At 38.6% G+C, this 21,839-nt stretch overlaps 1 protein-coding gene across 3 annotated transcripts in view; it reads right to left on the bottom strand.

Moving 5' to 3' along the window:
* The window catches only part of MYH10 (myosin heavy chain 10), a 105,283-nt gene that overhangs the window by 42,457 nt on the left and 40,987 nt on the right, over positions 1 to 21,839 (bottom strand). For 2 of the 3 annotated variants that reach the window (XM_052808760.1, XM_052808758.1), the window contains exons 5-7: positions 11,892 to 11,994; positions 5,719 to 5,748; positions 1,851 to 1,943 (exon numbers count right to left, since the gene is read on the bottom strand). In XM_052808760.1, the coding sequence (XP_052664720.1) occupies positions 1,851 to 1,943; positions 5,719 to 5,748; positions 11,892 to 11,994 (226 nt within the window). The remainder of the gene's footprint in view (positions 1 to 1,850; positions 1,944 to 5,718; positions 5,749 to 11,891; positions 11,995 to 21,839) is intronic. The other variant, XM_052808759.1, reaches the window with a different exon arrangement.

Genomic DNA, 21,839 nt, shown 5'->3' with positions numbered 1-21,839 from the left:
GGACCCACACACTCTATGCTTCAAAGTTCAGTCATCACTGAAGTCTATACTAAAGAGGTGACTTACCTAGTTCATCTTCTTAAAAGCAAAATATTAATACATCCTTTTAGCTAGCACTGGCAAATCTTGCTATGAAATCTTTAATTTATCAGTTAGAGACTGTAGTGGTGGTCATCTAACAACTGAATTCTGTTTACACTATCATTATAGCACTAAGTACATGGCTTTGTAAAAACCACATCAGAAGGAAGCATTTAGGTCTGCAATATGAACCCAGCAAGCCCACTCTCCTATCTACTGCAAGCTAGACACTTTATTTCCTGAAACACAAGAGAACACTGCCTTTGGTAGAAGAAAAAAGAAAAAAAAAATATGATTTGACACTAGCCTTATTTCATTCCTATCTGGTATAACAGGCTGGCACCCTCATGCTGCATGGCAAAGACTGTCAAGCCTATATGGGCTGAACAACAGCACTTCTCACTTTGTGGGAGGATATATATTTTTTAAGTCAGGTTTTAAAATGGTTGTTACTAAAAATTATTTTTTCTGCATGAGATGACACCATCTGGAGTGCATTATACTTGCTCCTTTATAAAAATAGAGCTGGAGCCATCTAAGTGATTATGTTCATGATGGCAACGCAGACTTCAATATAATACAAACCAGATGCTAACATCTTTTAGGAAAAAAGTATCCTCATTAAATTAGTACAATCTTTGATGGATTCAAGACATGTAACAAAGTAGAATTATTGCACAGTGAAACCTGTTGATATTATAAATCCTACGCCCAACACATATAAGCATCAAGCAATACTGTAAATAATGTAGCTATAAAATTATCAAAGTTGAAGTTCTACAGTACTCTGTTCTCCCTTCTTGATTGAAAAGGCTATTTAAAGGATTTAGTCATACAGTTTTCCAGAGTCCTTATCACTAGAGCCGAGTTCATATATTATAAATCCAAGCAACTGTTGAAACATCGAGGCAGCCAAGAAATCTTTCATTTGTTCTGTAAATTTTAGTTTCATTCTCACAAGAAAAAAAGATTTAATACTTCCTATACAGTTTTAAAGTTGTATTAAAACCATCTTTCCCCTGAAATAGGGGATGGCTTTTTTTTCCACCTTCAAAGGAAAGGAAGTTTTAAGAAGTGGTAAATAGCTATTCACCCCAAGTTCCATCACTGTTTTTAAAACAATGGAACACGTCAAAAGTGGTTATCTGCCACCAAAACAGTATGTGAACAGAAGGCACCAACTCAACAAAAACATCAGCCAGCTACAAGAGCGCCCAACACCTTGAATAAGTCATACTGTCTTTTTGACTTTCTTTCAGTAAACCAGTCAGACAGAAGGGCATGGGAATTTAGAGAGATTTTTATATGCAAGTTTTGTGCTTTTTTTAAAAATTGAGGATGTTCTCTCTAAACCAATGAATTGGTAAAGTCATAGCTATTGACAAGGCAGCTACGTATTTAGCCAAATTCTATGTTGATGCCATACTCCTTCATACTTTATAGTAGTTCACCAGTCATTTGTGCATGCAAGCCACAGTTTAATCTCTACAGCGTAGTTATATTTGTTATACTATCAGCACTACTGTCAATTCAAAGATGGTTGAAGTTAGAAACTGGATAAAATTAAAGCAAGTTTTGCCAAAAGCCAGTGAGGATGCATCTTCAGTGACGCCAACACAACGCAGAAAGCATTGTAAGAGAACCTGAATTCATGGAGGAAAAAGAAAAAAGAAAGCTTCTGATACTAATTAGATAAATTGATAAAAGGGAATTTCTCCATAAACAGTAATCAAGATTTACAGACTCTAAATAGAAAAGGAGTAACTCACAAAGCGGGAGGAGTTGTCATTTTTCACTGTTTTTGCATTCCCAAAGGATTCCAGAATGGGATTCGCCTGAAGAAGCTGACGTTCCAGCTCCCCCTAAAAACCACACAAACAGAAAAATAAACAGACTTAAGCACAGTGCACATGTGATCAAGGCTTCCTACATTCTGCTTCTTCCTGACAGTTATTTTACCCAGGTTGTGGCAGTGACACCACCTTCAGAAGGGGGTTATCGTTTTTCCCCTCACTTCTATATCCGCTGATAGTCTCCTCCATCCAGTGAAGAATGTGTTTGGGGGTTTTGTTTTTTGTTGTTTTGTGGTTTGTTTTTTTTTTTTTTAAAACACACACATACACACACAAACGGAGCAGTGATCAAATAGGACTTAATGGACATTGAAAAATCATTGAACATGGAAAAGAAAATTCACATTTAGGGCTAATGAAATAAGGCACAGACTCTGAGTACTTAAGAGGAAAAACTAATTTAACTGTTTTAAGATTTTAGTGCAAAGTTATTCTTAAACTTCCTGTTTAGTGATTTGACAATACAGCTACTTTGGAATACCCATTTTCAAACTTACTTTCAAATCAGTGAAATACTCTCAATCAGCCAGACATTCGTATCATTGCAACATCTCTGACCTGAATGCACCCAAGAAACATGCCAGAATGGCATAGCGGGAACTGAGCAACACCAAATACAAAGATCGCTTTCAACTTGCTCAATTCAGCCAACATTGCTCAGTATGTTTAATGCATTTTTTAAACGCTTAAGTTCAAGCCAATGGATGTAGAAATTAAAGTACTTATCTTAAGGAAACTGCACAATAGCTTTTACAATTGCTGTCCATGAGGAGGTCTGGTAACAAAAAAAAGTCTGTGCTGCTTCCATGAGCCCAGGAGACATGTATGTACATAGAAAAATATGATATTGTCTTCCTGCTCTGAAGGATGGTTTTACAGAAAAAAAAAAAAAAAAAGTGAAGCTGTCTGGAATGTAGCCTCAAGAACTGACATTTGTGTTCACAAACCTGCTTTTTCCAATTACTTATAGTATAAATTAATAAAGGTCCCAGACTGAGCATCAAAGAATGGGAAACGTAAGTCTCTTAAGGCTTGCACGTGAGGTAAATTCTTACACAGGAGTTTTTAAAATTCACTAGTTAACACCTAAATGAGGCTTTTATTTGTATACTGAAATGTATGTCAAGTCCTCCTGGAAACAAATGGCTGCTCATTCTTTAATGTGACCTCAAGTTATCTGCTCAAAACTTGTTTACTTCTGAATATATTCCCTTTGGGACTACATATTCTCTGAATTCTGAAGCAACTAAAGAAGAAATAAATGCGCGAGTCAGCCTAGAGCACACTAAAACTACTCAGGCCACAGTTCCTATGCACTATATGTTAGGTCTGCCAATATTACAGTTCTCATGAGCACTTTTAAGTTGACAAAAAAAAATCCACAATTGGAGAAAAACTAGATCCCTGTTATAACCACTATATGCACATCTGTGATTTATATTCTGAATGTTTCCTATGTAAACGTATCAGCTAGTAGGAAAGCATTTGCTTACACCATTCCTCCCATTCCCCTCTCCCAACCATGCTGTCAGCTCCTGCTAAGACACCAAGTATAAAAATGAGAAGCTTGCTTACCATGCTGTACACAGCTTGAAATAAACCACATTACGTATATTAAACGCAGCAAGCATGTCACAGCTTACATTTCAAGTTCTAGCTATTCTGGAAAAGAAAGCACACTGACTTCAAAATTTGACTTCTCCACAGAACATCACTGTGCCACTTGAAAGCATCTCACTGCAGGCACGCTTCGTCCATGCTTTGAAGTGCTTCTGTGTACCACAACCTTAATTTGGTTTTGTGCAGAGGAACTTCTGCAATGCATCATAAAATAATTTTACTCAAGTTCTCCAACTGAATGCAAAAAGTTCTTAGTAGCTCATTTTTACGATCATCTCTGAGGATTTGAAGAAAACATTCAGTTGGGTCCTCAGATGTGGGTGAAAGCTGTGAGAACAGACAGAGTGCTCACAGCCTAGCTAGCCTCTGTGGTTTGCATTCGGCAAGTAGACTTCTCATAGCCATCACTAAGAAACAGCAAACCTCTCACACTATGTTAAACTGCTTCTGATTTAGTAGCTTTCCTTTTTAGATGGACTGCTTTACAGCCAGAAACCAATTCTCTTTTTTAGAAGCGTTCAGCGTTTGGGAAAGAGTGTAAATTTGGCCTATAGGCATATCTCCTGCATAGTCATCTAAACAGAACTTGGAAAAAGCAGTATCGTAGTATTGTGGAAAAAGTGAAGTCATGCAAAATTTCATGCAGGTCAACATTAAGATAAGGACAGGTTATTGTCTCAGTTTCAGAAAGACCAGCATCCCAGTGATTTGGTTCGTCGTGAAGCCTGAGTGAGGCAGGGAAAATTACATGCTACTCACATACAACAGGGATCCACTCTGTAGTTCAAAATGACATTGAAACAGAAATGTTAATGATTATGGTTTAGGCAATATCAACACTTCTGGATTAGCTTGTTTCCACTGATACATTTAAAATGTTTGCCAACAAACAGTTTATTTCAACCCTGACATGCTAACTTGAAGCAAAAGGAGGGTTAAACTAAACACTGCTCTATTTTTGGAACAGAGAAATATTTAGTAAAAACCCTTAGAATTGAGGTTTGCAAGGAGGGAAGATTAAGTTAAAAACTAAGAATGTCTGTAACTTCTGAAAATGAGACCATGGGCTCAGACGCATGATTGGGTTACAGAGGTTTAACAAATTACCACACACTAGCAAAGGCATCACAGCTGTCCATGTGATTTCTTTTTGCTTCCAACATACCAGACCTAACTTGAAGTTTCTTTCATTATTTTCCTTCCCACTAAAGTTTAAGTTGCACTACAGTCAGCTTTCAGAAAAATGTAAGGGAAAGAATACGATCGGCTAAACTAACTCATGGTAGCTTCTTCAGTTACCAAGCCTTGGTTACACCATAGGGAGCTGTTGCAAAGCTTTTTCTTTACTAAAAAACTCGTGCCCATGACAAAGGCATCACTTACCATCTCAGGTTAGAGAGTGGAGCATTTATCTTGCAAAACACGTGGCAGCAATTGTTTATCTCTTTCCACAGTCTTACCCTCAACTTCCACCTAACCCTCCTCTTTATGCTCCTTCACAAATACGCTCCATAGCAGTAGGAATACTGCAACTCCTACTCTCATACAAGAAGGCGGTCTAGAACAGACCAACTACTGCTGCCCACGGGAGGAGAGGGATTAGGGGGCCAGGAAACAGGCAGCATTATCTGCATGGTGGCTCCAGCCAACCTGAGGAATAAGAGCAGCTGAAGCTCAAATGAGGAAACATTAATTCAGGCAGCAACACTCAAGTGATACCACGTTGCTCACACCACTTATCCTAGAAAGTCAGGGGAAACACTTGATTTCAGGTTATCTGAGAAGCTATAAAATATTCAGACAAAACAGTATGTTAATCAAAAGAATTTTGTAGTTTCCATTAATCCATCTCTTATTTAGTACTTCAATATTAAAAGTGTTCTGCACTGTCTCAGCATATTGGAGGTCAGCCAGAGAGAGGGTGAACCTCTTGCTTCAGGACAGAGTAACACCACTTTACAATGGTGAGAAGTGCTTTGCAATGCTGAGGAACTAGTAAGCTGTTCACTAGTCCACTCTCTCAAAGCCAGTTAAATATTTAAAGTTTACTATTAGCTGTATACCTCTACAAGATTTCCCATATGTTATAAATACAAAGTGACAGAAAATAGAATATGTATCAGTTCACCTGCATAACTTTAAAAGCATAAAGAAAAACACTTGCCTGATGTTTCACGGGTTTAGGTGATTCGGGCTGTTCATTGCAAACAAACAAATGCATATGTTAGCAAGCAAGCATTCCAGCTGCAAGTTACATCCCAAATTATTAAATGTCAGTAGGGTTTAGGTTAACTATATACTCACTTCATAGAAACTGTTCAAATTAATTTTAGAAAAGTTATTTGCATGCGCAAAATACTAAAACTTGTGTTTATGCAAAGGACTAATTCCAAATAAAACTCAAGATGACAGCTGGACCTTGAGCAGCAAGGAAAAAGGGCAACAGTTTAATTAGTTGTGCACTGCTTTCCACAGTTTTCCCAAACAATAACAAAAAATAAACCCACAACACCAAGCAACTCTACAGCCTCAGTCACTGCAAAGTGGTTTTGTATGGACAAGATGATCATTATTCTTCAAAAATAAAAAAGGTTATGAAAGAACCAACAGGAAAACAATACTTGAGGAGTTTGGGGTTTTGTTTTTGCACTGTATTTCAAGTATTTAAGAAATGCAAACCTGCAATCAAGACAAAAGCTTTGTTTCTTTCTTTCAAGAATGATCATCCACATGAGAAGCAGTAAAATTTTAACAAACTGGAAGACCTTCAAATTTTGTCAGGAAGAAGGGTAAAAGGAAAATGAATGTAATAAAGTAAAACAAAAAAACCTCAAAATTAGAATTCGCACAGTTTCTGCAGAAATGCAGAAATTTTCTATTTCATTATTATTTCCTTGGCTCAGTCTGCAAGTTTAATAATCTTGAGCTTCACATCAGAGAGCTTAGGGGGAAAATATTGTGGTGAAACACACACACCAAAAAATTTTCATACCAAGCCAGATGCACACTTCCTCCATTTATGTCTATTACTTTAAACAACTAGCACTGTTTTAGTGCAGAATAACAGATTTTGACAGAGGTTTGCAGAGCAGCTGGCAAAGGTTTGGCTTATTCAGCTAAGTGATGTGAATTTTGCAAAGCAGCATCATACCTACTCGGAAAACAACTCGGGCATCTAAAAAAACGTTAGCTGTTTCAGCATGAAGCTACCCCTCCTTCTGTAATCACTGGAGAAGGATAGGTAGACCTAGGAGACATTTCATTTGCTTATCTTAAGACAAGATGAACTAACCTCTTGGGGTGTCCATTTCTGTCCTCAGTAGAAACAGAACCAAGCATAATCAGACACATGTAACTTCCCTGTGTTTAAATTAGAGCATTTAAAGCCCATCTGGGAAATCCTCACTAAGGGGAACTTTAGCCTGAGCAAGCCTACCTAAGATCCTGTACTTCAAACCCAATTATGTTTCTTTTGAAGTGAATAAAATAAATAATTTCACTTTTTAGCTACAAAGGCAAATGCAGTTAGTGAAAGGAATCATTAACCTGAAAGTACCAGTAATTATTTCTGAAGCTTAAAATGGCACCACCATGAAAGCTGGAATGTAGTGAAATTAGAGGGGGTTTAGGGTGGGAAGGCTTTGGGGAGAGAGGAAGTAAATAAAAGTCTAATTCTGTTCATCTGAACTAGAGGTACATAGTACCAGGATGACTGGAAGTGGAGACAGCAATGGTGGATGGATGCAGTTCTTTATAGAACTTAACTACTTCACATACCAGCATGATTGAAAACATCTGCTGATTTCATGTATTTGACCATGAACAGAGGTCCAGGTATTTCCATAGTCTACAAGTACAGCTAAGAGCACCCCCCAACCTCAGGCAGCCTGTAGAACATGCAAGTTCATGGCAATCCCTGGGCAGTAAGTGACAACCAGCACTCTTCCTTCTTTTGAAAGCCATGTATGCAATTTTTTTTATTATTTTTAATTATTTCTGTGTTTTGCACTGTCTTCCCTCCCCATCCAAAACCACAAAGTTTGTAAACTAAAGCAGAACCCAAGAGTCAGAATTAAGATTCACTTCTTAACCATATTAAAGCAACTCTCTAACACATCCATTAACAATACTATTTCATTGTTCTTTTCTCTCATTTCTACCTCACTTAGTACACAGGGGAGTGATGAGCCACAAAGCTAAGCAGTTTAAAAGTCTCCTTTTCTTTCCTACCCTCCTTGCTCAACCTGTTCAAAATCCTCTCTAGACACATCAGTCTCCTCCCCACGCTCACCCATTACTTGTCCTTGTTCTCTTCCTCTCCTTTTATTCTAAATATCCCTTTCTCCACAACCTCCTGAGCCTACAGAAGAATAATTGAGAGTAAAGGTGAGAGAGGCTCCTTTGTGTGGCCTAGGAGTATGGGATAGTTTACCAGACCAGCAGATACCAGTGTGGGTCAGCTTTAGTCTGAGATGCCCAAGCTAAAGCACAATGGTTGTCATTATAAAGCTGGTCCACGCATGGCATGGTTAACAACTGAATAAAGCACAATATGCTTGGCGCAGAAAAAATATTCAGATTTACCAGCAAAGTTCTTAACACTAGCACCCCAACCCCCCAAATTCTTTAGAGCTCAAATTTGTTGGATATGAAGCTAAGGCTTTCAGTTATTTACAACAGATATCTTCCATCTTCTCTCCCTTGCTACATGCCAACTAGGATCAGTTCTGACTCTCAATCAAGCACACTACAGACAAGGATTCAGGCTCACTTTCATCACACCTTCAGTCTTTAGAAAAGCTTATGTTTATAACTCACTGCCAAGTACTTCTCCCTCCCCTCCATTACTCGGCTCTAGAAAGCCCAGCCTCTATTCCTAATTTAAGGGACTACCCCAGTCTCACCTAGCTCTGCCAAGTCCCACAATTACTAAAGCTCCTCTTCTACATTTTTACCACCACCACCTACCCACACTTCCTAGCGCAGTGCCCAAGACAATACCTTTAACATTCCTTGGGATTAAACAGGAAATGAGACAGTGGGGCTACAGATTCAAACACTCAAAAATTAGGAAATGCTAGTATTAAGGTTGTTCAGCGCTGTAATTCCACTCTCTGTGGTTGCCATGTGTTATTGACTCCATTCTCCACTGGACCCCTGTCTGAGGATGAGATGCCAAGGGCTATGCAGTACTCCTCTGTAAGCACACAGTCACTAGCTATTAGGAAAGAGGGCCGTTGGGAAAGAAAAGTCTCATGAACAAGAAGCTGAATGCCAAATGTGATGCGGCTGTCCAAGGGATGGGTAGAGCTCCTATGTGATGCTCCTCGCATAAGCCAAACATTTCACAATCAGCACTGCTGGAGAATGTATTTGGTGAGCATCTGTGACATGGCAGAACATCAGCGCTACTCTGGCCATGGCCCGAGGTGTCAAACTGGGGGCTATGTTTGTTTGAATACTTTTACAGCACTCCGTCAGGCAAAACAGACAAAGTTAACCCTAGACTTCAGAACAGTGCTGGGAAGATAATTATTCATTCATCAGCATACAAATTGCTCCACTAAAAAAAAAAAAAAAAAAAAACAAACCACATGCATGCAGCATGCAGAACAGTCTTAGTAATATGCATGTCACTGATAATTATTTGTAACAGGATGGATAAAAATAAATCCATGACGAGCAGTCTATTTTAACAAGCCTATTTAGCATCTTCTCTGTGCACAGGATAATGCAAAGGTTGTACAGATGGGTACTATGGATCACCACCAGCCCTCTACAGGTCTTTAACGAATATGTAAACAGGAAAAAATTAGGGCTGCATATGTAACCCCAATTCAAAGACTTCCTAACTTTTGAGTTAGGTGTATATGTTAGACATTCTTTTTTTGCAATATACAAATAAAAATTAATTGTTACAGAACAAGGAAGACTCATTTTTATTTTCAAAACTTTTGCAACCATTTTGGTTGCACAAAAAATTCTGCATTTTTCATAAACATGCTTAATTCAGTGCTTACTATGGTAGTGCATTGAATGAAGTGCATGATCAAAGTATCAAACTTTTATTCAGGACACTAGCCGATTCTTCTTACTATGCCTAAACTATGGTTTACAAAGAATAAAAATTTTTCGGTCTTCATCATGACAGTCATCAATGGTTCATGAAGCAGCTGATTACAACAACCATTTTCAAAACTGTTTTGAGATGAACCCTAGGTATCCCATTTGACCACAATGGTAAGTAGAGAAGTAAGTTGCAGTTCAACCAGTGATTTAAGTGGCATTAGCCAACACTGCATTAAAAAGAGCAACTCATCCTTCCCTTCATTGACATTTTCCACCTCAGCTCTCCCCTTTCTTTTCTGTGCCTTCACTTCATAGCAGTTACGCAACTATGCAATAAACAATGGAGGAAACTTGATACATTTAAAGCCAGATGGGCTTTTTAAGAACACTAGTTTGAGCCTGCATCAGTCTCCAAGCCCAGTGAGTGGCCAAAGGGATTGTTACGGTGACAAAGCTCAAAAAGGGGTACTTCTTTTAGCAAAGTTAGTGGCATAAAGTGCTCATGGAAACACAGCACAAGAAAAGCCAAACAAACATGGAGCAGTTTTCAAAACAATCAAAAATAGGGCTTCAAGTAAACACTGGAACAGATTCACAGAGAGGCAGCATAATCTCCATCCCTCAAGATTTTGAAAACTCAGCTTTACAAGGTCTTGGGCCATGTAGTCTAACTCTGAAGGAAAGCACATTTTGAAAGGAGGCTGGACAAGAGGCTTCCAGAAGTCTCTTTCAGCCTGAGGTATTCCAAGTTGTCAATAGTATATTTAGAAGTACTTGGTACAAACTCTGCACAATTCCCTTCTCTGCATAATTCCCTTCTCTCCAAAAAAGCTGTAGGCAATTTTACTCCTATAGAAATTGAAGAAAATGCTGGTTTTGTTCAAGGCTGCACAGCAGTAAAGCCAAGAATATTCATAAATCAAAACCTAGACAGAAAACCAATTCTGACAGATGATGTTCTAAACAGCATTCCCCAGAGCTACGTATTCTCCCAACACACAATGCAATGCCATGAACATACACCTAATACTGCTGACACTCCAATCATAAGAAACTTCCTTCTAAGGCCTGCAACTGATATGCACACAACCAGCAGCACACTCAGTCTGCACAATAAATACTTAGAAAGACTATTTTTGATCTTTTCTGAGAGATAAATCAGCAACAGTTTGAATAAGTATCAATGCACAGGGTCACATTATTTGCTCTTGATTAGAGCAAAGATTAAAGTTTCCCCATACATTTAACTAGATTTCTCCAAATCCACCTGCAGAGCAATCTTTCCTTCTCTCCCACTTCAAATCCTTGCCTTTTTTTTTTTTTTTTTTTTTTTTTTTAGTTCACAGGTTGGTCAAAAGGCACCTCCTGTTTTTCCAGGAGTTTGAGTCTTAATGTTAAGACATTCAAGAATGTGTCAAGTGCCATGCACTAGAAATTACAGAAGTTGCTGCTGCTGAATCAGATGATACTGTTTGAAAGCTTCCAACCACAAGAGACACCTGTGGCACTACTGCAGAATGGCAGGGGTATGCCAGTATTGATTACAGCAAGACACTTGCTTGTAGCAAAGTTAAATTAATACTTCACTGCAAAGAGATCCAAGTGCTCATAGCAACAGATATTCAAACCCATTCATATTTTCTAAAGCAAAGAATTGCTAAAAATTCAGTGCAAATTTTGAAGTCTGGCAGTAAATCTGAAGAAAGTTCTACATAAATCAGAGTTAGTGACAAGTTACCAAAAAACCCAAGATTCTCCCACATAAGTGTATATTCTCTTGTTTCTAATGTAATAAAATCTGAGCCTTTTATTAGCTGCTGACTTCCAGATATAGCAAGTCTACAGCAGTTTTTAAGCTTGATGATTTTTCCCATCTACAAGTTAATTTTTGAAAGAACAGAAAGCCTATTCACAAATATAGTACTGAAAACGGCATCTAGTAGGAACTATATTCACTAAGAATTGTCCAAGTTAATTATGTTTTTGGAAAACTGGGATTTACTGCATTATAAAGTTTTGATACTGTTTCTAGTTACAATGCTTGCATAAAGCCTTTAATTTCACAACAGAAGTTAAACAGCTACCATTAACTGGAAATTTTGATGCAACTGCTCATTTCAGCCACTACTAAAGAGAAAATAATGGTTGAGACAAAGTTATGTGGATTATATTACAGTTTATGTTTAATAAAAAAGTTGGGGTTTTTTAATGCAAAGATGGTAGTTTTCAAAAAGAGCAATAAACAAATGAGAAAATATCCCAACTTACAGGAATATTATGGTCCTTTCTTCCTTTATGGGAGGAAGCAACATGAGCAAGGTACTGAATAACCTTCTTAGTGTTTTCAGTCTTCCCGGCACCAGATTCACCTCTGCAAAACATTTCAGACATTTTCCTCAAAATTAATTTTCAACAACTTATCAATCCTTTGTTTATAGCGAACCTCATTTCATCCCATTTATGGCTTTGACTATACAACAGACCTTCACTAACCATCTAAAACCAAAAGCACTGATGTTGCAGGAAACTACAAGGTATTTGCTTAAAACACTTTCTTCATCCTAAAGATCTCCTTAACATTAAGATGTTGATACAATGTGTAACCTTAGTTTGATTAAAAACTTTTGACTATATGCCTGAAGTCCTTTGTTACCTTAAGTGACAAGAAACAGACATGTCCTCTGCCTTGATCTCAAGGCCAGAGACAGAGTTTTTTCAGAGTGCAGATACATATTTTTTTTAAAATCATTATATATATATGTGTGTGTGTGTGTGTGTGTGTACACACACAGAGTTTTATATTTAGCATCAGTTTAATATATTTTATATACCAGGAGCTGGTTATGAGAATTACCAAGTTGATGGAAACATTCAGTATCTTTAGAAGCCAGTTTCAAAGTACAGTAAAACACATTTTAAACAAAAAGATTCTTCGCGCTGCTCATGACAGACTCTTAGCTAGTTTAAAAATATATTTATGGCCACAGGACTACATTAATTCATTAAGAAATTAATTTATTAGTGCAGAGTGGTACAGTACGCAGATCAATAAAGATAACAAATGCACATTTCGTTTTTAAGATAGAGGCAGATTTAAAGCAGAACATGTTTAGACAGAATTTATTGCAAGGTTTACATATGCAATATTCTAGGCAGGAAATGTGACCACGTTCACATCACTACAGTCACAAATGATGTTACTACAGCTTTTTTTTGTTGTTGTTTTTTTTTTTTTTAAAAAGGTCTGGTCTTCAGATAAATCCGCACATCAAAGGGATTACCAGGTCTAACTCAGCCATGATTCAATGGCAGTAAACTACTGGAGAAAGATCCCATTTAAAGTGAACCAACAACCACCACTAGCAACTCTGAAGTGTGTGAAGAGAAAAAGGATTTTATTATAGGATTTGCATGAAAAGAGTGAAAGTACTTGTGTCATTCAACAGTTGTTCAGAAATTAAAGTTTGGAAGCCAACTACTTTGTAAGAATGAGAAGTACACATTTTGTGTGCTTGAGTATTTCTCAGCTAAGATAATTAACAATGGAAATGTTAATTTACCGGGGGGAATTAAGCACATTCTTTTGCAGTCTTCATAAATACCTTCCTCCACTATGCTGCATATGCCAGTTTTGTAGCTAGTCTGCATTTATTTAGGTACTTAGTACCTTCAGACCTGCACTTCTTGATCAGATAGGCAGCTTAGAAGCATCCCTGTCCTCACATTACACTTAACATCTGCAAAAATGAGGCAATATAGCACTTGAAATTTTAACTTTGCATCTACAGAAAGGATATTACCCCAGATTGTCAAAGAGAACAGACTCTAAAACAATCTCATTTCTTCTTACCTTCCAATCCTCTTAAATCATGGAAACCCCACAGGACAACTGCACTAGCACAGGTGACCTCTTGCTAAGAGAGGCAGTATGTGCATTTCTCCATCCATGAGCAAGAAGCAATGAGAACTGAAGAAGCTCACTCACAGTAGCTTAGCAAACTCATCACAGAAGAGTAGCCTACAAGAGCTAGGTACAAGCTTCAGGTGAAACAGCTCACCTGTTTGACATGACAGAACAGTATCAGCCCCTAGGTTTTGCAGGAGAAAACTTTTAACTGAAAACACCGCACAAAATTATTCTGCAGACAAGCTGTGGTATATTTATCATAGCCTCAGTTACCAGATTGTGGCCTGCAATACTAGAGGGTTAACAAAGGCAGCCTATTTTATTGATGACATCTGCTTCTCTGAAGCAACTACATCAACTTGTCTAAAACCATTTTTGTTCCATTTTTCCTCACAAGACAAACACTGTTGGAAAATAATACAGAATATGAAAGATTAGAAATCATTGTACTCAATTACTCAAAACTTTCCAGAGTTAGAGAGGGTAGTTCCCTTGAAATTTGTTGATTATGCTAGGTTTGCTCATTGCATGAAAAAGCTTGGAAAGTATTACCTGAAGAGCTGGTTACAAAGAAGATTACTCCAAGAATTAGCTAATGGCTAACTGGGTCTCCTTTTTGCCAAGATACCATCAATATGCAACACAAACTTGGTGTACTTTGGGACCACTACAAGTAGAACACCACAAGTTGACTCTTAATGAAAAATCCCATTTCTACCTGGCCCAGAGTCACCACATACAAGACAAATGCAAAGATTGATAAGTAGAAAAAAAGACCTCAGATGCCAATTCTTGCTTCTGAAGTCTTTATTTCTAGTTTCCCTTTGACTGTAGTGTTTACATTAACATAATTCATGACTATAAGCAATAAAAAAAGCAGTCTTGCCTGTTTCTAGATGTGTATTAAAATATGCTTAATACTAAAACTATTCCAGCAGGTAAAAGAAGTAAGAACAGAAGTATGGCAAAATATACATTTACATTTTAAAACAATACAATTTGTTCTTATTGTCATCAGAGCTTGGGAACACATTGTTAGCTGTGCCTTTAAAACTCGATAAATAATCTTTTCTGTCAAATTACAGAAACAAAGTTTATTAAATTTTAAAGGAGGAAAATCTACTCTGACACATCCAGTGAAGAGAAAAATAGTACAATAAATACAGTCCAGATGTCGACTTTCTAAAAGGGCAGCACAGAATTTTAGAAGAGCCTACTAATCAACAGGCTTTTCTGGCATACACACCAGTAAAGCTTCATACAGCACAGGAAGGTCAAAAGCTTGCAATACATTCCTTTTGCTAAAAAGCCTTTAAATCTAATAGTGGTGGGTTTTTTTAGAGAAAGTCTTTATGCAAGCTCTCATTCAAAAGCAACACTAATGGATGTTATCATCCTAGTTCTCCTCTCCCTGGAGCTTACAAGTATGCCAAATATTTCCTGTGGGATACAGCGTTAGATAGCTTTGCTGCCTTATAGTATAAAAGAATTAGAAGATTTAGGATAAAGTCCTTTTCATTTATAGAAATAATGACATCTGCATACTTTAGTTCTTTCCCAGGAGTGCAAACACACGGATTATAAAAATAAATTAAAAATCTTCTACCTCTATCAACCTGCCCAAAAAAGGTAAACTTTTAGTAACTCTATGTACAATATTTATGGAATGGAGATGGTATCATGAAGCTAAAGATTAACTTTTTCAAAACCTTGTTTTAATACAACTCAATTAATGTGTTACCATAAATTAAACAACTAAAACCCTTGGCAGAGATCCTAGCCTTACTTCAGTCAATGGCAGCTTTGCTAATGACTTCAGCAGGGTCATAATTTCACCTTCTTTATTTCAGTCTCAATTCCACTACTAGTAAAAACAAAGCCTTATGAGACTGAATTGAAATGCTATTATCAACTCCAGCCATGGGCTATGCCAAGCAGTGCATCCAAGTAAGAAAACCAGCTGTAGCAATAGCCTCAAATTGGAGGTATAAGGTTATTCCATCAATTAACTGAAGGATCTCTTCCTTACAAACTATGTTACAGAGGCAGGTCAAAGAAAGTCTGACAGTCGCTGGTAAATTCATGCAGTATCTAGAGTTAAAGTGCTTTTTCCCTAGAGCAGCAAAGGTTCTACTTTGAAGCAGCTTCAAGCACATTTAAAATAGGAAAAGCTTAGCTAGCATGAGCACTTTAAAGTTTTTACATGGTTTTAAATTCATTGCATGCAAAGCTATAGTGTCATTTTCAGTAAAGGAAAGTATTCTTCAGGCAAATTTATCTCAGCTACAATTTGGTTAGCAAAAATTAGTGACTGACTTCTCAAGCAGCTGCAGTTTTTTTTTTCCCCTGAGCAACTTGAGCCCAAGTCTTGCACAGAACTAAAAGGCACTTCCTCTGCTGAACAGATTGCCATCTAGAAAAAAGGCAAAACAAACATAATGGGACATGACTCCCAGGTCATAAAGCAAACAGGCAACAAGCAGGAAGCCGGTCATCTGACTTCCAGGAGAGCAGTGTGTTCTTCCCATTCAGCCCACTTATAATGGCAGTTATTATTCCATCAACAGGTCAAACGCCTGTCTGGGAAAGACCTATTCTAAGGGGAAACACTGTTCTAAAGGAAAACAGTAGTGAAACAGCTGCTTTTCTTACTGTCAAGCAGGTTTGAAGCATCTGCACATCTTGTGACAGTTACAGCACTCAGCACAGCAGGACAAGGCAACACCACCACCTCTTCCTGAACTGGCAAATGAGTTTCTGGATTTTAGGGAAGTCAAATTAGTTTAAAGTTGCCTACTGAAGTCCCACTGCAAGGACTAGCACCCTTCTACCACCACCCAGCTAACCATTAATTTCACTAGCAGATCAGGGCCTATGCAGGACATACAAAATGTAGTGCTGTGAGTCACACAGGACAGAAGGGCACAAAACCACACATACAAAGAAAACTTTGAAATTCAAAGACAGACTTTTCTTTATCTTACTACCTGTGCACAAAGTTTACTGGAAACTAACAATATTTGTGAAGATAAGCATCTGGAATATATTAGGATGGTCAAATGCAGTTAGTGTCATCTATTTCATTATAGATTATCTCTGTGACTTAAATTACTGAAAAACTAACCAAACAAGCCAGAATTTTCCATGCTGGGAGCCTGCATCACTCTAACCTTTCCTCTGCCCTAGGAGTTTCAGTCTATTTCTATCATTCCTGATCAGCAGCAAGCTCTGAGATGAGAAGTTCATCTAGAAGCAGAAGGTCCTTCTGCAAAGAAGTGGCACCACCACCTTGACACCTGGGCAAGTTCTCCTCAGTGTCCGATTTCACAAGACACAGGAATCCTGATCTGCCGCTCACAGGTCCCATGGCCAGCAGTGCCTCATTTCATACAAAGCAGCCAGTTACATAAGGCACCAAAACATGGAAGTATGCTCTTAAATTGTTTCTAGGAGATAAGTTTCTAGGGCATAAGTAAGAGCCCCAACAACGGTCTTTTGTCCTCACAACAGCAGTTGCACAGAACAGAAGAGACACTTATTCTCAGACACAACTGAGCACATCTTCTGCCAGTTACAAATTAACAGATATTTACAGTCAAGGCCTGTAATTAAAAGGATGTCTTAATCACCTGGCTAATTTTCTGAAACAAAATAACTGATAGTTTGGACTAGCGCAGAAGAGTCACTAATTGGCTTTACTATTTACAAGGCTGCTTTATAGCGCCTTCATTTCTCTCTAGATGCTTCACATCATCTCAACACCAGTTGTCTAGGGAATGTTACAAGCTGGACTCTAGCCAGAGGTTGTATACAAAAATGCTTGGTATTTGCTGCTGTTGTCCTTTAATAAGCAGCCTCTATTCCCTCCACACCCCACCACTCCTACTGAAGCCAATTCAGATTAGATATCCTTGTACGGCTGCAAGCATCTGCTAAATGACTGTTTATCAAGCCCAGTCTCAGTTTGAGAATACCATAAGCCTGTGGTAAGACTCTCCAATTTAGACCATACTAGCTTAAAGTACAGTGCAGCACATTTTCATATTTGACTTTCCAAAAGTTGCCTTGCAGCTAAAGACAACAAAGCCAGAAAAGGTTTGAGTATTTGTCAGATTCCTAGTATACCACAACAGAAATTTCTTCATCTTGGTCATCAGCTTCCAACAGCCTGGCATGCCCATTTAACATTAACAGACAGCAATAATCAAAGAGAAACAACAAAACTTAGCAAAATGTCAGCAGCTGCAGCTTCTCAAAGAAAAAAAAGCCTGCAAAGCTGTTCATTACAACTTCACATCTTACAGAAATGAAATAGTGTACAGTGAGGTACGTGCGCATCGCAAAGTTAGCACCACTTTTCTGTAATTGATTTCTTATGGATGCTGAGTTAATACAGGCTGATAATGTACTTAGAAGCTAGCAGGAACAAGAAGTTGCTGGAACTAGATATATTTTCCTTTCTTTTCAGCAAACTAAGAATTTACAGACAGAAGATCCTAATAAATTTTCATTTGCACTCCAGTCAAGGGGGAGTGATTAGATGGAAGCTAGTTAAGTCTAGCTTCCCAGACAAGTGCTGGTTTTGGGGATTGCTTGTTTGCTTTTTATTGGAAAGCTCGATGAACTAAACTACAAAGCAACAGAGAGCTCAAGCAACCTTACTAACAATTTGTTAGTGGTTAGCATCCCAAGATTAAACCATCCAACTTCAAAGCTAAAAAAAAATTATCACCATTATTGTTTGTGCAGCTCCTCCCATCTCATCATTAACCAGGCAATAATCTGGCTTTCACCAGTGTCTGATAAATCGTCCAATGGAGTCAGGAACTGCAGGTGTATGTGCCTGTGCACATATTTGGGTTTTTCAGTTGGTGAAAGGCCAAAGGACACGTAAGAAATCACATCACTACTACCTGAGGAAATCAGGGTTACACCACGGAACAGGTAGAGTCCTTCTGGACATGGGAAAGTGACTTTTGTTTCACTCGGAGAAAAGCCTCTCTATAATAAGTAATTTCATCAAAAAGTTTCTCCCACAAACTCTGTCCCTGGGGCTCAAATACAAACCATTTTACAAGAACAGATGTGGCTGAGGGAAAGGGGGGGCCACAATGGAACAAATGAAAGACACCAGAAGAAAGGAAGTCCATGCATAAATATCTATAACATCATATGCTATTAACTCAGAATAAAACCCTGTAGACTAGTCTCCACAGCAATGCAATTGTCTATACTTGGTTCCCTAGAAGATGGGAAGTGGAAAGGGAACAGAACAGAAGGTAACAAAAAGAGAGGAAGACGGCACACCATGTTATGTTCAGAGAAAACTCTTATTTCTACAGCAAGAGCAGGAAGTCATCTATGTCATCACGTCTGGATTGGAGAACTGAATGACAGCCACATCAGCTAGCAATCCAAGTAATACCCTCCTGAAGAACCAGCTTCCATGTTAGGTGAAGGACAAGAGGTTCTGTGGAGACAAGCATCCAGAGAACACGGCAGTGGTTTTTCCCCTCCCCCTCCTGGTATTAAGTTTGACTTTGAGAAAATATTACTAACTTTAAGATCACCAGTTTATGCAAAACTCCTCATGGAACATCAGCAGGTGAAGAAGTTGAGACAGGAAACCTCCAAGTAATCCCACTACCTTCAAAATAATGAGATGTGATGAGAGGCATGCTTGGAGAACCATCCATCAAGGCTAACCCACTCCACACGGTGCATTGAGATGAATGCCTGTTATCTGCAGCATTTCAATGGAATACAGATTATTCTTCAGCACAATTCTCTTTGAGGGGAGAAAAAAAATAATCAAGATAATTCTCAGCAAACTGTATTCCTCAAGAAGATCCACCTGCATACCTCAACAGGAATACTGCCTGCATGCTGTCCTGTCATGCAAACAATGACTAGTCTCTACCAAATGCTGAACCAACCTGGATCATTAGGCACTGTTATTCCTGAGACAAAGTGTGAACAAATCTCCAAGTGTCTACGTAATGTCCAAGATAAGACATTCTTTAATGTAGCTACAAAAGTGGTTTAACTAGGTTAGAAAATACACTAAGTAACACCCTTGCAGTTTCATGACATGTCTGGACACAGCTAGCTATTTACTAGAATAGTGACTGCATGAAGGTAACTGCAGGCCTTTCCGGGGAAACAGATTGGTATTTCCAATTCCAATGGACTGGTGAAGACAATGAAACAGCCTCAGCTTTAAGTTGCACACTTTCATGCCTAGGGTCAAAAACACCATATGTACCAGATATAAATCAGGATTCAGTTATCTATTGAGTCCAGAAGGATCGGAAGCTTAAGGTCATCTTGCAGATGAGGTAGTAACAAATTTGAAGACAAATGTTTAAAGGTTTTCCAAGGTAAGTATGAATGGATCACACATTCACTAAGTTAGAACCAAACAAAGGAAGGCACCTGGAAAAGTGCAGAGATGGTCTTTGAAGAGGAAGAACAGAAGAACTGAAACCAAACCCAAAGGCTTGAAATAGCACCAATCTTACACCTAAGAATGCCCTTGAGAGCAGCACTCCTGGCTGTCAAGACAAAAAGGGAGCTGGATCAAGAGACCTGGTAAGGTGTTGTTCAAATACTATTACTTGAGAGCTGATCTAGCCCCTTATTCTAAAGGCCATGGAAGGTAAAAACCCAGGAAACTTGATCAACTACAGGGAGGGAGAGATAGGTGAAGATGCTAACCAGACAGGCCTTCATCAAGCAATGGGAGAGACTTATCTCCAGGATGTACACAAAGACAATTACAGTCAAGGCAGTCAGAGACAGGAGAATGACAGGCACACCACAACTGTCCACTCATCTAAGTGCACAAGTCAATGGATGTTTTCTTTCTCACTAGCTAGCTTGAACTACTCCTACTGGAGAAAAGAAAAAGTATTCTGAGGACTTTCAGCTCTACTAAAGATCAGGGTCAATCAGGTGATCCAGGTCCCAAGACAACAGGTTTGGAATGAGAAGATGTCTCAAGCCTTTTATGAACTGCCAAAGGAGTTTCTGAAACCACCTCCGGTGCGGTTAAGACACACTCCTTTCACCTTACTTATTCCTGCCTTAGTCTAAGACCTGTAAAACCAGTGGCATGGAAGGGAAATAACACAGTTTACCTCTTCACCACAGAATCAGCAAAGCAATAGAAGTCCTGGACACTAGCCCACTCTTGATCAAAACAAGAGACCTCCTTTTAGCCTGCTACACAAGGGAGTTTACCATGGCCTTGTTCCATTCATGAAGAGGAATTAACATCCCAGCCAGTCAGATGTCACGTACTGAGTTTGTAATGCAAACCTGACAAAAGAATACAGCTCTCCCATGAAGCCCATGGGGGAAACCATGTTAGGGACAGTACTGCAGCAGGCAGCTGTATTTATAGTCTATTTGTTCAAAAGATACATGCAGGACAATACAAACGGTTTTGATGGCACTTCTCTCTGAATTGGACACAGAGCTGAAAAGCAGCCCAAGACAAACCTATTTTAAGAGAAAAGTGTTTATTAACCTGAACAGCAGTCTGGTAACCCCTACTATTCTTTTTTATAGTCAGCATCTAAATGGTGCTGATGGTTAGACAGCGTTAGCAAGGTCTCCTGGGCTATGGTGGAACTTTGGTGTTCAACTTCAAGATGACAGAAACACCTTGGATCCTACCATCTATCATATCATGTGTCTTCATATTCTCAAAAGGTAAGACCTAGACTGGATGTTCTTTGGTCCTGTATGTGCAGTTTGGAGAAACGATGCCTTACCTTTCATAATTCTGAGGCCACAGATCTGTCCACATTACTGAGGAAATTTGTATTTCCTTGTAAACCATGTTCAGTGATATTGATCTTTTTAACCTTTTTTTCTTCACGTGGCCGTGTAAGAACTTCAGTAAGAAATGCAGGTTAAAGCAGCAAGACAGCCAATAGAACCTGGAATCTGTGGCTTAGAAATGCAGCTTTATGAAGACTCTGCCACACTCCTGTTAATTGTAGCCTTTAACACTGGTACAACCAAGACACTGAATTAAAGGTAGCAAAACTTGTCCAGTGTCATGGTACTAATAGTTTCAGTACTTAGTTTTCTGATACGATTCCAGGACAGTGTTGAAATCCTTTGGAGATGTATTGTTTACTGCTTCTTAGCACCAGCTTCTGAAATTTTACATGGAGTAGATTTGTCACCAACATTTTACATGTCCAACAGAAGAGATGTCCTCAGTGCCATCTCTGAGGGTCTTAATATTAGGACTGCACTCAGAGCAGTCCCCAGCAGCTCCAGACTTCAGTACTGGA

The sequence above is a fragment of the Harpia harpyja genome, chromosome 14, assembly GCF_026419915.1.
Source record: "Harpia harpyja isolate bHarHar1 chromosome 14, bHarHar1 primary haplotype, whole genome shotgun sequence".
Lineage (NCBI taxonomy): Eukaryota > Metazoa > Chordata > Aves > Accipitriformes > Accipitridae > Harpia > Harpia harpyja.
The sequence above is the reverse complement of the archived record's forward strand: the minus strand, read 5'-3'. Positions and strand labels throughout refer to the sequence as shown.